Here is a 15,058-nt window from a genome sequence, read left to right on the forward strand (position 1 = left end):
AAGGGGCGGGGGGCGGGAATCTTAGACCAGAGTCTGTCACTCAAATTCTCCAGCCTCAGCCCCCAAGGGTAGGGGTCAAAGATGAGGGACAATAAAGAGAAAACTACGGGCTGTTTGTGCAGCAACGTCTTCAGATACTCTCTCAGATGCTCTTGCTTTCGGAATAGGCGTTCTGAACAAGAACCCATCACGGGGCCCTGGCCACTAGTTTGGCTCAGTGGATGGAGCATCGGCCTGTGGGCCAAAGGGTCCCGGGTTCGATTCTGGTCAAGGGCACTTGCTTGGGTTGCAGGCTCCTCCCCGGTCCAGGGCCCTGGTTGGGGCTCATGAAAGAGGCAACCAATGTTTCTCCCTATTTTCCCCTCTCTCTTCCACTCTCCCTAAAAATCAATGGAAAAATATCCTCCGGTGAGAATGAACTAAAATAAATAAGTAAATAAATAAATAACCCACCACAGGAACTACCCTGACTAGATATGGTGGCCACGGAGTTGAATATAACAGTCACTCCTGGAGACCTGAACCCAGGGCGGCGAGGAGCTGTGCGGAGAGGAGGAATTCAATGTCAGATTTCCCCGAGGACAGCAGGGAAAGGCAGGCGTGTGCTTCTCCATCTGCCCCTGGGAATCCAGGATAGACTTGCCTCAGGGGACACTTGACACAGGCAAGCGGAAACTGACATGATACCCAGAACTTCATGACAGTGTTTTTCTGTTGAACTTCAAGGTAGAAGGAGAGAAGCCATGAGGGGGATGTGCACTCCAGGCCCTCCCGCATGAGGCCCTGCCCAGGGAGGGGACACATCTTCAGAGCAAGGAGGGCACCTGGGAGCCCGGGGCGGGTTTTGGTCTCACTTCCCCATGAGCCCGCACCACTGTGGAGAGTGTTACTGCCTGCATATGAGCAACAGTGATAATCGGCCTCGTCCTCGGCCTGCAGCCCAGAGATGGTCAGGGTGGCCGTGTTGCCAGACTTGGAGCCAGAGAAGCGCTCAGGGATCCCCGAGGGCCGGGTGCTGACACCATAAATCAGGAGTTTGGGGGCCACGCCCGGGCGCTGTTGGTACCAGGAGACAGCATTATACCTCCCAATGTCATTGCTGCTCCCAGCACAGGAGATGGTGACTGACGTCCCTGGAGTCCCAGACACTGAGGGTGGCTGAGTGAGGGGAGCCTGGGCCCAGGACCCTGAAAAGAACAAAAACACACTCTGGTGAGCTCAGTGCTGGGCCCGGGGGCCTTGCTGGTGCCTGAAAGTCAGCTCAGGTGTCCGTGTCCCTCCCCCGGAGGCCTCACCTGTGCCCTGAGAGAGGAGGCTGAGGAGGAGCAGAGCCCAGGCCATGGTGGAGGTGCCCTGAGAGCGCTGCTTTCTGAGACCCCAGCCTGAGCTTGGCTCCCCCAAACCTCTCTTATCCCCTCCCCCTGCCTCATGGGGGAGGGGCCTCCATGCAAATCTGCTTCTGTTATCTCTCTGCTCACCCCTCTGAGCTGGTCCTGGCTTCCTCTCTGCCTCCCTGGAGGGCAGGGCTAATTGGAGGGATTCAGTTGCTTTGATGTGGGTGTTCTAAGACTGAGCACATGACAGCACCTTGGAAATGCAGTCAGACTTCGGAGACCCCTAGCCCTCCAGCTATGGGTGTCAGGCTATGGTCTGGTCTGCAGGCTAAACAATCCCAATACTTTCTTTTTTCTACATGTATTTTTTATTTTTATTGATTTCAGAGGGGAAGGAAGAGAGAGTGATAGAAACATCAATGATGAGAGAGAATCATGGATCTGCTGCATATTGCCAGCCCCACACCGTTGATGGAGCCCGCAACCTGGGCATGTGCCCTGACTGGGAATCAAACCATCCCCTCCTGGTTCATAGGTTGACGCTCAGCCACTGAGCCATGCTTGCCGGGCCCAGTAATTGCTCTTTGCTGTGCATGGCGGAGGGTGAGGGCAGGGCTCAGAGGGGCTCGGGCGGGTAGAAATCTAATCGATGTCCCTCCCAGGCTCTGAGACAGAGCTGGTGGCTGTCCCCATCCCTCCCCCTTCCACCTCCTCAGTGTCCCCTGCCTCTGCCCTGCTCGGAGGCTGAGACCTGGCACATGTATGTTCTGCCTGGCGAAGGGTTTTGTGGCCGTACAGATTGGGGACGCTCTACCCCCACAGTCTCCCTGAGGAGGAGCTCAGTGGGAACCAGGTCTTGGGACCTCATTCAGGCCCCAGGAAAACACAGCAATGAGCTGCCTGAATCCAGGCCCTTGCTGCCACCTGGCGGCCAAGGATGACATGACCGGCCCGAGTTGGACCAGCAGGAAGGAGCTGGCTCAGAGCTGGAGAGCCCTGCTCTGCTCCCCTCCAGCCTCCCTCTGTCTCATCCCAGCTCAGCACCAGGCCCCCTGATTCTTTCTGTTAAAGATAAACAACTGGTCAGAATGGAGTCACTTCTGCTAAACCACCAAACCGAAGGCAGTCAGTGGCCCCAGGAGGGCAGCTTTACGCCAAGGAGCCTGGGGTTTCCTGGTCGGCGCCAGTGAGGTAACTGGGAGAGGAGACCCTACCTTCCCCTGGGGAAGGCGTCCTTGTCCGAAATAATCTGCTCTTTTAACGTCCTAGGCCAGTGATGGCCAACCTATGACACACGTGTCAGAGGTGACACGCGAACACATTTTTTTGGTTGATTTTTCTTTGTTAAATGGCATTTAAATATATAAAATAAATATCAAAAATATAAATCTTTGTTTTACTATGGTTTCAAATATCAAAAAATTTCTATATGTGACACGGCACCAGAGTTAAGTTAGGGTTTTTCAAAATGCTGACACGCCGAGCTCAGAAGGTTCGCCATCACTGTCCTAGTCCCACCCTTTTCCTGCCTCTAAAACCCTTTCATTTTGGTTTGAGTGGGAGGAGGGTTTGGTGTTTTGTTGTTGTTAATTCTCACCCAAGGACATTTTTCCATTGATTTTTAGAGAGAGTGGAAGGGAGAGGGAGAGACAGAGGGAAACATCGATGTGAGAGAGACACATGGATGGGTTGCCTCCTGCACGTGCCCCGACCAGGGGATCAAACCTACAGCCGAGGTATGTGCTCTTGACTGGGAATCGAACCCGGGACCCTTCAGTCCGAAAGGAGGATGAACTAAGAGGGGATCTAGGGATGGAGAGAAAGCGGCAAGAAAAACTTTGAGAAAACAGCCTTTGCATTGCTCATGAGCTCCTGGGCCCACCTCTGAAGGGCACTTGCGTGGATTGGAGCCCAAAGAGCCAGGGCAGATTTCAGAACAGAACCAAGAGGCAGCCCACTGCCCACACCACGGGGACCACTCGGTGCGGCACACAGGCTGTAGGTCCACAGATGCTGCCAAGACCTCAAGCTGAACTGACATTCACACCCCGTCCACGGGCGGCGGGATGGAACTTGGCCAAACCCAGCTGGAAGGTCACCTTCTAAAGTAACAAAGTCCATATGACAGTCAAACAGGACCCACTATTCACAACAGCATGAAAGATAGGCGCCCCCCCCCCCCCGGCCGGTGTGGCTCCGTGGTTGGGCATCAACCTATGAATCGGGAAGCCACGGTTGGATTCCCGGTCAAGGGCACATGCCCAGATTGCAGGCTTCATCCCTAGTGGGTGTGTGCAGGAGGCAGCTGATCCATGATCCTCTCTCAACATTGATGTTTCTCTCTCTTTCCCCCTTCCTCTATGAAATCAATAATATATATATATATATATATATATATATATATATATATATATATATATATATTTTAAAAGGAGCCCATTCTAATGGGGAGACAGTCCATGTACATCCAGGACAGCATCAAGCACAGTGGTTCAGGGATCTGGGGGGAGAGGACGGGGTGGGGGGGGATCTTAGACCAGAGTCTGTCGTTCAAATTCTCCAGCCTCAGCCCCCAAGGGTATGGGTCAAAAATGAGGGACAATAAAGAGAAAACTACGGGCTGTTTGTTCAGCAATGTCTTCAGATACTCTCTCGGATGCTCTTGCTTTCGGAATAGGCGTTCAGAGCAACAACACATCACAGGTCCCTAACCGGTGTGGCTCAATGGATGGAGTGTCAGCCTGTGGGCCAAAGGGTCCCAGATTGATTCTGGTCAAGGGCACTTGCCTGGGTTGCAGGCTCCTCCCCGGCCCAGGGCCATGGTTGGGGCACGTGCAGGAGGCAACCAATCGATGTGTTCCTCTCACATCAATATTTCTCCCTATTTTCCCCTCTCTCTCCCACTCTCCCTAAAAATCAATGGAAAAATATCCTCGGGTGAGAATGAACAAAAATAAATAAATAAATAAATAACCCACCACAGGAACTACCCTGACTAGATACGGTGGACACGGAGTTGAATATGACAGTCACTCCTAGAGACCTGAACCCAGGGCGGTGAGGAGCTGTGCGGAGAGGAGGAATTTAATGTCAGATTTTCCCCGAGGACAGCAGGGAAAGGCAGGCGTGTGCTTCCTCTGCCCCTGGGAATCCAGGATAGACTTGCCTCAGGGGACACTTGACACAGGCAAGCGGAAGCTGACATGATACCCAGAAACTTCACAACAGTGTTTTTCTGTTGAACTTCACGGGAGAAGGAGAGAAGCCATGAGGGGGACGGACGTGCACTCCAGGCCCTGCCGCCTGAGGCCCAGCCCAGGGAGGGGACGTGTCTTCTGAGCAAGGAGGCCGCCTGGGAGCCCGGGGCGGGTTTTGGTCTCACTTCCCCATGAGCCCGCAGCGCCGTGGGGAGTGTTGCTGCCCACATAGGAGAAGCAGTGATAATCGGCCTCGTCCTCGGCCTGCAGCCCGGAGATGAGGAGGAAGGCCGTGTTGCTGGACTTGAAGCCAGAGAAGCGCTCGGGGACCCCCGAGTGCCGAGCATTCACGTAGGAAATCAGGAGTTTGGGGGCCGTGCCCGGGCGCTGTTGGTACCAGGAGACGTAGTTATAACGCCCGATGTCAGTGCTGCTTCCCACACAGGAGATGGTGACCGACTGTCCCATATTCCCGGACACGGATGGCAGCTGAGTGAGGGCAGCCTGGGCCCAGGACCCTAGAAAGAGCAATAATAACACAATGTGGTGAGTTCAGTGCTGGGCGCAGGTGAGCCTGAAAGAGGAGACAGAGGCCTCCATCAGCCCGGATGGCCCTGTGGTCCCTTCCCCGGCGCCTCACCTGTGCCCTGAGAGAGGAGAGTGAGGAGGAGTAGAGCCCAGGCCATGGCAGAGACGCCCCAAAAGTTCTGCCTTCTGAGACCCCAAGCCTGGCTCCCCCAGACCTCTCTTATCCCCTCCCCCTGCCTCAGGGGAGGGAGGGGCCTCCATGCAAATATGCCTCCTGCACCTGCATCTCTCCACCCCCCATTGACTTGGCCCTGGAGCCTAGATACTCTGCACTCTGGGCAGAGAGCTCCCTGAGGGGTTAAAAGTCTTTGAGCTGAATTTTCCGAGTCAGGAGAGGCTGAGCCCATGGCAGTGCAAGGGCCACTGTGGCTCCTGCGGAATCTTGGGACTTCCACTTCTTGCTCTGAGGGGTGAAGGTGAGGACAGGGTCCAAGGCAGGCTGGAGAGAGCCCATCGCTATTTCCAGGGACAACAGGCAGCGTTGGGTACTTCTCACCCTTCAAACCTCCCTGCTTCGTCCCATAGGACGGACTGACCTGCGCCCTGCCCGTGCATGGGCCTGCGCCTGGGTCCTGAGGCTGAGCCTGGGGTGCGTTTATTGGACGTTGTGTAACGAACTTATTGGAAGCCCTGGCCGGGGAGCTCCCCCGGTTAGAGTGTCGGCCCCACAGGCCGAGGTTTCAGGTTCCATCTCCCGTCAGGGCCCGTGCAAGAAGCAACCACTGAGTGCAATGAATGCGGCTGCAGCTGAGTGACTGTACCGCTGTGTGTGTTCGTTTCCTAAACTCACTAAAATCAGACTGAGCATTATCGCCATGGGTCAGAGTTGCATGTGAGAGACCAAGGAACAGGGAAAAAAAGGCAACCCACATGCCCTAACCAGTTGGCTCAGTGAATAAAGCGTCGGCCTGTGGACTCAAGGGTCCCAGGTTCGATTCTGGTCAAGGGCATGTACCTTGGTTGCGGGCACATCCCCAGTGGGGCGTGTGTGGGAGGCAATGGATCGATGTTTCTCTCTCATCAATGTTTCTAGCTCTCTGTCCCTCTCCCTTCCTCTCTGGGAAGAATCAATAGAGTATATTTTTTAAAAAAAGACCATGCACACTTGAAAGCCATGGTGCTTGTTGACAAGCTGTAACTGGCTGAGGCCTGACACAGCCCAGTCCCGAGTCTGCAAAGGTTCCCACCGAAATCATTGCATTTTCCTCCCAACCAGTGATGGGTGTGCAGTGATGAGCTGAGATAAAGGACACGTTAGAAGTGGGAGCTGTTCTGGAAGCGGGGTGGGGGGTGGGGTGGAGGGGGTGTCCTGATCCTGTCTCCCTCCTCCTGGTGTGGTTGGGAGAGCCCTGCCCGCCCACCCCTCAGCCCCTCAGCCCCGCCCTGCACGGGTTTGTCCTCAGGAGGTGGGACACACGCCTCCGGGTGAGGGGACCCGGGCAGAGTTGGGTCTGCGGGTACCAGGAGAAGAACCCGGGGTGCCCATTAGTATAGTTCCCTCTGCCCACCACACCCTAATGGTCACCCCCCACTGATGGGCAACGGAGGGAAAGAGGCCTCTGTGAGGAAGCTGGCGAGTCCCAGGTGCAAGCAGCTCTGCCCACCCCCTCCCCCCAAGTGATGTTTGGGAGCTCAGGGCCTGGATTTCCTGTCTGTGCTCAAGTTGTCTTGACAGGAGCCACCGCCACTGTCCACACCAGCCAAGATGAGTCTGTCTGTCCCCCAGTGAGTGCTCTCAGACTCCCCTGGAGTCCAGGCTCAACTAGGCAACAGGGAATATACAGCCCCTCTGCTTCCACCAAGATTCCTGCTGGAGAGCCAGGACCTGGCCCACATCTGGCAAGACCAGACCCAACTCTGGGATCCCTTCTCTTTCCTCTGGGCCGTGTCTGTCTTCTTGTTGGGGGCGGGGGGGGGAGGGGGCAGTAAATCTGCGGGGAGCTCTGCCCAAGACTGAGCCTGAGCCTCTGTCAGGGTGGAGGTATCCTGGGGCCTCCCTGATGGACACAGTGTCCGATCCTCACTCCTCTGGTCAGTAGCTTATACTCTTTTTTAAAAAACATATTTTATGGATCGGCTGCCTCCTGCACATCCCCTACTGAGGATCGAGCCTACAACCTGGGCCTGTGCCCTGCCCAGAATCACTCCGCAGGCCACCGCTCTATCCACTGAGCCAAACCAGCTAGGCTAGCTTATTCTCATTGTTTCAAAACTACCTGGTTTGAGGATGCAGTTGTGGGAGGTACAGGGAAGGAATGAAAAGCAAATAATAGGGGGATTAACCCCAAAGTCAGCGCTGTGGCTCTTTGGGGAGCGAAAAGGATGGACATGCGTTGGGTGAGGAGGTGCAGCCAGAGGCAGATGTGGTTTCTACGTACTACTCCTCCCTGCACTGTGAGTGCTCATCTCCAACACGCTTCTTCGGGGATGATGCATCTCATAACAGAAGGAATTTAGAAAAATAAACGGAAATGCATGTGATTTCTTTTCCTTCCTTTAGCTCCACAGACAAGAACTCAGAACAAATGCAGCCACGGAGGACATTACATGACGAACCACAAGGAAAAGGTGAACCCGGTCCGTTCAGCCTTTGGAGGCGGAGGAAAGGCTCCCTGAACATCTGACAGAGGCCGGCAAAGAGAGAGACAGCGCCAGAGCAGGAGGAAGCCCCCTGGCCCAGGCAATGAAGCTGCGGCCCAGGCCTTTCCCCGCCTCCCCAGTTCCTCCAGGAAATGGTCCAGCACCAGGTCCTGAGGAGGGAAGATGCTGCTCAACAGGACACCCTCCGGGGCCTCCCCAGATGGACTTGAACAATGAGCTGCTCTCAGAGGGAGAGATATGAGCCCTGGCTCCGCCCTCGATGGCCCTGAGAGTGAGGATTCTGTTTGATTTCCGCGTGTGAAGTGGTGTGGACCCAGTTCATGCCCAAGGGCCCAGAAGCTTCTCCCTGCCCCTGGGCTGGGATGGAAGAGGCAGATCAGTCCGTAGGAGCCGTCAGTTGATTCCTGGATACACACAGTGAGGTCTTTCCGTGGGATGCAGTGTCACTGGGCCGCGCTAAGGGATGGAGTCCCACATAGACTTCAGCAGGAGTGAACCTTGAAAACACCGGATGAAGGAGAAAAATCAAACACAGAGCCCGTGCAGTGCGTGGTTGCTTCTGTGGGCAATGGCCTCCGTTGGGAGGGAGTTCCTTTAAAGAAGAGGGAAACTGGGGTGACTGTTAATGAGTGAGGTATCGCTTCCGGGGAATAAAAACGCTGAGGAATTATAGAGCGTAATGGATGCACATACTCATGAATAGGATAAATGCCACTGAATTGTACACCTTGAAATGTGTATATTGTACGTTTTTGAAAGTGAATTCTGGGGAAAACAGATATTAAAAGTAGGTGGTGGTGGATCCAACTTACTCTCAAATGATTCAGAAAATGAATGTCATAGTGTCTGTGTTGAGTATGTATATGTATGTATGAGTATATACCTATGTTCATATATATACATACCATAAACATATATGCTGAAACAGATGAAAGTAAGAAAATATAATAAAAAAATACGGTAAAATGTTAAAAAGCGGTGAACCAGGGAAAAGATTATAGAGGATTTCTGTATATTATCTTTAAATTTGTGTATAAGTTTGCAATTATTTAAAAATAAAATAATAGCAAAGGATAAACAAATGAAAGCCTGAGCTGAAGAGTGAAGGGACTTGAGGGAGTTCAGAGAAGGTTTTGGTCTCACTTCCCCATGAACTTGCACCACTGTGCAGAGTGCCACTGCTTGTAAATGAGCAACAGTAATAATCGGCCTCGTCCTCGGCCTGCAGCCCAGCGATGGTCAGGGTGGCCGTGTTGCCAGACTTGGAGCCAGAGAAGCGCTCAGGGATCCCCGAGGGCCGACTGTTTACCCAATAAATCAGGAGTTTAGGGGCCGTGCCCGGGCGCTGTTGGTACCAGGAGACATCATTATACCTCCCAATGTCATTGCTGCTCCCAACACAGGAGATGGTGACTGACGTCCCTGGAGTCCCGGACACCGAGGGCGGCTGAGTGAGGGGAGCCTGGGCCCAGGACCCTGAAAAGAGAAAACACACACTCTGGTGAGCTCAGTGCTGGGCCCAGGGGGCCTGGAGGAGGCAGAGTCAGCCCAGGTGTCCGTGTCCCTTCCCGGAGGCCTCACCTGTGCCCTGAGAGAGGAGGCTGAGGAGGAGCAGAGCCCTGGCTATGGTGGAGGCGCCCTGAGAGCGCTGCCTTCTGAGACCCCAGCCTGAGCCTGGCTCCCCCAGACCTCTCTTATCCCCTCCCCCTGGCTCAGAGGAAGGAGGGGCCTCCATGCAAATCTACTTCCTGCACCTGCCTCTTCTCACTCCACTCTGACTTGACCTGGAGTCTAGATAAGCCCGCTTCCCTGGAAAGAAGAGCTTTAGCAGGAACTAAAGTCTTGCCCTGAACCGGTAGCTCCATTGGTTAGCACATTGTCCCAGTGTGCCATGGTTTCAGGTTCCATCCCCAGTCAGGACACATACAGGAATCAGCCAATGAATGCACTGATATATAGAACAACAAATAGATCTCTACCTCTTTTTCTAATAAAGTAGTAAAAATTTAAAGAACCAGATTATTTAATATATTCTAAGTAAGATCAGACTGGGCTCAGGATAGCATGCAGAAATTGAGCCAGTCAGGGGGATACCTACCTGTTCTGTTGTGGGAGTCATGGTGGCTCCTGGTGAGAAATCCCAGAACTTCCCCTCTGCACTGTGCGGGAAAAGGTGAGGACAGATTTGCTGACTAAGATCCAGTTGCTCCATTTCCCAGGGCCCATGGCAGAGCTGGGGGCCGCATATGGCCCTCCACTCCTTCCCCTTCCCCTTAGTCAGCATGGCTGCTCCGCATGGCTCCATCCTCCGTCTCTGCAGTGGCTTGAGACTGAAGCTGAGCCCTGGACGTATTAGCCCTGATATGTAAGAGGTGATCTGTTGGGCACAGCTGTTTTGGGACAAAAGGGCCTCAGATGGACAGCAAGAATCACAGCAGTACCTTCCCCACAACCCGGGCTCTTGCTGCCCCCTGGTGGCCCAAAGGGTGTATCCCACGCACTGGGGAGGCAGCTGAGTGGGCACTGGAAATCCCTGTTTACCTCCTTCCCATCTCTGTCCTTTCCCATTCAGCTCAGTACCAGGCCCCCAGGCCCTTCTGTTTCCCTCTAAGCCATTTCCCTTTGCCCATCAGCTTCCTCTAGAGTGGGATGTGTCGCCTGCCACACCAGGTGGCCCAGATGCTCATCTCAAGCTATTTAACACGTCCCACCATGGACTTGGCACAAGGTTATGGCTTGTGAAGCAGCTCCTGGCTCAAGGCCAAGGAAACATTCAATAAAACCCCAGCAGGAGGGCTGGAGGGGAGACATGGGACCTGGTGAAGACAGACTGATGTCTTCAAAATTTGGAAGACAAAATACTGCGCAAAAAAACAAAAAAACAAAAAAAAAAACCTGTCAAATGGAGAGCCCAAGGGGATTAGCGAAGCAGAAATCAGGGTGTCAGGAGGGCTGGTTCCTTCTGGAGTTTCCAGGGAGAATGTTTCCTGGCTCTTGCAGCGGCCAGGTCGCCAGCATCCCATGGCTGCAGCCACACGACCCCAATCTCAGCGTGGTGGCCACGTCTCCTTCTTTTAAAAAAAATGATATACATATATATATTACCTATTGATATCAGAGAAGAAGGAAGAGAGAGAGAGATAGAAACATCAATGATGAGAGACAATCATGGCTTGCTCCCTCCTGCATGCTCCTTACTGGGGATCAAACCTGCAACCAGCGAACCTGCCCTTGTCCAGAATCCAATCCGGAACACTTCAGTCCGCAGGCCAACACTCTCTCCAATGAGCCAAACCGGCTAGGGTAGCTTATTCTCATTGTTTCAAATCTATGTTGTTTGAGGATGCAGTTGTGGGAGGTACAGGGAAGGAATGAAAAGCAAATAATAGGGGGATTAACCCCAAAGCCAGCACAGTGGCTCTTTGGGGAGTGGGAAGGATGGACATGCGTTGGGTGAGTGGATGCAGCCAGAGGCAGATGTGGTTTCTATGTACTACTCCTCCCTGCACTGTGAGTGCTCATCTCGCACACGCTTCTTTGGGGATGATGCATCTCATAACAGAAGGAATTTAGAAAAATAAACAGAAATGCATGTGAATTCTTTTCCATCCCTTAACTCCATAGATGAGAACTGAGAACAAATGCAGCCACGGAGGACAGTCCATGACAAACGAGAAGGAGAAGGTGAACCCGTTCTGTTCATCCTTTGGAGGCGGAGGAAAGGCACCAGATCATTTGACAGAGGCCGGCAAAGAGAGAGACAGCGCCAGAGCAGGAGGAAGCCCCCTGGCCCAGGGCATGAAGCTGCGGCCCAGGCCCCTCCCCGCCTCTCCAGTTCCTCCAGGAAATGGTCCAGCACCAGGTCCCCAGGAGGGAAGATGCTGCTTAACAGGACACCCTCCGGGGCCTCCCCCGATGGACTAGAACAATGAGCTGCTCTCAGAGGGAGAGAAATGAGCCCTGGCTCCGCCCTCGATGGCCCTGAGAGTGAGGATTCTGTTTGATTTCCGCGTGTGAAGTGGTGTGGACCCTGTTCATGCCCAGGTCCCAGAAGCTTCTCCCTGCCCCTGGGCTGGGATGGAAGAGGCAGGTCAGTCCGTAGGAGCCGTCAGTTGATTCCCGGATACACACAGTGAGGTCTTTCCCTGTGATGCAGTGTCATTGGGCCGCGCTAAGGGATGGAGTCCCACATAGACTTCAGCATGAGTGAACCCTGAAAACACTGGATGAAGGAGAAAAATCAAACACAGAGCCCGTGCAGTGCGTGGTTCCTTCTGTGGGCAATGGCCTCCATTGGGAGGGAGTTCCTTTAAAGAAGAGGGAAACTGGGGTGACTGCCAATGAGTGAGGCATCGCTTCCGGGGAATAAAAACGCTCTGGAATTATAGAGCGTACTGGACGCACATACTTGTGAATAGGATAAAAGCCACTGAATTTACACCTTGAAATGATGTATGTTATTGAATGTAAATCTGGGGAAAAAAGATATTAAAAGTAGGTGCTGGTGGATCCAACTTACTCTCAAATGATTCAGAAAATGAATGTCATGGTGTCTGTGTTATGTATATATATGTGTGTATGTGTATACACCTATACTCATATATATGCCTACATAAACATATACGATGAGAGAGATGAAAGCAAGAAAATAAAATGAAAACCAAATATGGTAAAATGTTATAAAGTGATAAATCAGGGAAAAGATTACACAGGATTTCTTTATATTCTCTTTAAATTTGTGTTAAAGTTTGCAGTGATTTAAAAATACAATAATATCAAAGGATAAACAAATGAAAGCCTAGGTTGAGGAGTGAAGGGACTTGAGGGAGTTCAGAGGAGGTTTTGGTCTCACTTCCCCATGAACCCGCACCACTGTGGAGAGTGTTACTGCTTGTATATGAGCAACAGTAATAATCGGCCTCGTCTTCGGCCTGCAGCCCAGCGATGGTCAGGGTGGCCGTGTTGCCAGACTTGGAGCCAGAGAAGCGCTCAGGGATCCCCGAGGGCCGACTGTTTACCCAATAAATCAGGAGTTTAGGGGCCGTGCCCGGGCGCTGTTGGTACCAGGAGACATCATTATACCTCCCAATGTCATTGCTGCTCCCAACACAGGAGATGGTGACTGACGTCCCTGGAGTCCCAGACACCGAGGGCGGCTGAGTGAGGGGAGCCTGGGCCCAGGACCCTGAAAAGAGCAAAAACACACTCTGGTGAGCTCAGTGCTGGGCCCAGGGGGCCTGGAGGAGGCAGAGTCAGCCCAGGTGTCCGTGTCCCTCCCCGGAGGCCTCACCTGTGCCCTGAGAGAGGAGGCTGAGGAGGAGCAGAGCCCAGGCCATGGTGGAGGTGCCCTGAGAGCGCTGCCTTCTGAGACCCCAGCCTGAGCCTGGCTCCCCCAGACCTCTCTTATCCCCTCCCCCTGGCTCAGAGGAAGGAGGGGCCTCCATGCAAATCCACTTCCTGCACCTGACTCTTCTCACTCCACTCTGACTTGACCTGGAGTCTAGATAAGCCCGCTTCCCTGGAAAGAAGAGCTTTAGCAGGAACTAAAGTCTTGCCCTGAACCGGTAGCTCCATTGGTTAGTACATTGTCCCAGTGTGCCATGGTTTCAGGTTCCATCCCCAGTCAGGACACATACAGGAATCAGCCAATGAATGCACTGATATATAGAACAACAAATAGATCTCTACCTCTTTTTCTAATAAAGTAGTAAAAATTTAAAGAACCAGATTATTTAATATATTCTAAGTAAGATCAGACTGGGCTCAGGATAGCATGCAGAAATTGAGCCAGTCAGGGGGATACCTACCTGTTCTGTTGTGGGAGTCATGGTGGCTCCTGGTGAGAAATCCCAGAACTTCCCCTCTGCACTGTGCGGGAAAAGGTGAGGACAGATTTGCTGACTAAGATCCAGTTGCTCCATTTCCCAGGGCCCATGGCAGAGCTGGGGGCCGCATATGGCCCTCCACTCCCTCCGCTTCCCCTTAGTCAGCATGGCTGCTCCGCATGGCTCCATCCTCCGTCTCTGCAGTGGCTTGAGACTAAAGCTGAGCCCTGGACGTATTAGCCCTGATATGTAAGCGGTGATCTGTTGGGCACAGCTGTTTTGGGACACAAGGGCCTCAGATGGACAGCAAGAATCACAGCAGTACCTTCCGCACAACCCGGGCTCTTGCTGCCCCCTGGTGGCCCAAAGGGTGTATCCCACGCACTGGGGAGGCAGCTGAGTGGGCACTGGAAATCCCTGTTTACCTCCTTCCCATCTCTGTCCTTTCCCATTCAGCTCAGTACCAGGCCCCCGGTCCCTTCTGTTTCCCTCTAAGCCATTTCCCTTTGTCCATCAGCTTCCTCTAGAATGGAACGTGTCGCCTGCCACACCAGGTGGCCCAGATGCTCATCTCAGGCTATTTAACACGTCCCACCATGGACTTGGCACAAGGTTATGGCTCTCCTGAAGCAGCACTTGGCTCAAGGACAAGGAAACATTCAATAAAACCCCAGCAGGAGGGCTGGAGGGGAGACATGGGACCTGGTGAAGACACACTGAGGTCTCCACAAGTTCGGAGACAATATACTGCACAAAGAAAAAGCTCTGTCAAATGGAGAAGCCCCAGGGGCTTAGAGTAGCAGGAATCAGGGTGTCAGGGGGGTGGTTCCTTCTGGAGTTTCCAGGGAGAATGTTTCCTGGCTCTTGCAGCTGCCAGGCCACCAGCATCCCGTGGCTGCAGCCACACGACCCCCTTCTCTGCACGGTGGCCACGTCTCCTTCTTTTAAAAAAATATATATTTCATTTACTGATTTCAGGGAAAGGGGTGAGGGAGGGAGAGATAGAAACATCAATGATGAGAGACAACCATGGATCGGTTCCCTCCTGCATGCTCCCTAGTGGGGATCACACTTGCAACCTGTGCACGTGCCCTTGTCCGGATCAAATCCGGGACCCTTCAGTCTGCAGGCCAACACACTCTCCACTGAGACAAACCGGCTAGGCTAGCTTATTCTCATTGTTTCAAATCTATGTTGTTTGAGGATGCAGTTGTGGGAGGTACAGGGAAGGAACGAAAAGCAAATGATAGGGGGCTTAACCCCAAAGCCAGCACAGTGGCTCTTTGGGGAGTGGGAAGGATGGACATGCGTTGGGTGAGGAGATGCAGCCCGAGGCAGATGTGGTTTCTATGTACTACTCCTCCCTGCGCTGTGAGTGCTCATCTCGCTCAGGCTTCTTTGGGGATGATGCATCTCATAACAGAAGGAATTTAGAAAAATAAACGGAAATGCACGTGATTTCTTTTCCTTCCCTTAGCTCCACAGACAAGAACTCAGAACAAATGCAGCCACG

At 53.1% G+C, this 15,058-nt stretch overlaps 1 protein-coding gene, 1 pseudogene and 2 gene segments (V, D, J or C); all 4 read right to left on the reverse strand.

Moving 5' to 3' along the window:
• Positions 1–504: 504 nt before the first annotated feature.
• On the reverse strand, positions 505–1,371 carry LOC118661007. The gene is made up of 2 exons (XM_036318532.1): positions 1,296–1,371; positions 505–1,187 (listed from the first exon to the last, which is right to left on the reverse strand). Exons 1-2 carry the CDS (start codon positions 1,339–1,341, stop codon positions 505–507), a joined length of 729 nt encoding a protein of 242 aa, XP_036174425.1. The 5' UTR covers positions 1,342–1,371.
• A 1,825-nt stretch (positions 1,372–3,196) lies between these two features.
• On the reverse strand, positions 3,197–5,217 carry LOC118661008. The segment is given in 3 exon segments: positions 3,197–3,258; positions 4,747–5,049; positions 5,172–5,217. Coding segments are annotated over 3 exon segments (411 nt in total).
• A 200-nt stretch (positions 5,218–5,417) lies between these two features.
• LOC118661009 lies at positions 5,418–9,839 on the reverse strand. The segment is given in 4 exon segments: positions 5,418–5,522; positions 8,880–9,196; positions 9,302–9,359; positions 9,819–9,839. Coding segments are annotated over 4 exon segments (501 nt in total).
• A 2,679-nt stretch (positions 9,840–12,518) lies between these two features.
• On the reverse strand, positions 12,519–13,083 carry LOC118661010 (annotated as a pseudogene).
• Between the last annotated feature and the right edge of the window lie 1,975 nt (positions 13,084–15,058).

This window comes from Myotis myotis, unplaced genomic scaffold (genome assembly GCF_014108235.1).
Source record: "Myotis myotis isolate mMyoMyo1 unplaced genomic scaffold, mMyoMyo1.p scaffold_m19_p_78, whole genome shotgun sequence".
Taxonomy (NCBI): domain Eukaryota; kingdom Metazoa; phylum Chordata; class Mammalia; order Chiroptera; family Vespertilionidae; genus Myotis; species Myotis myotis.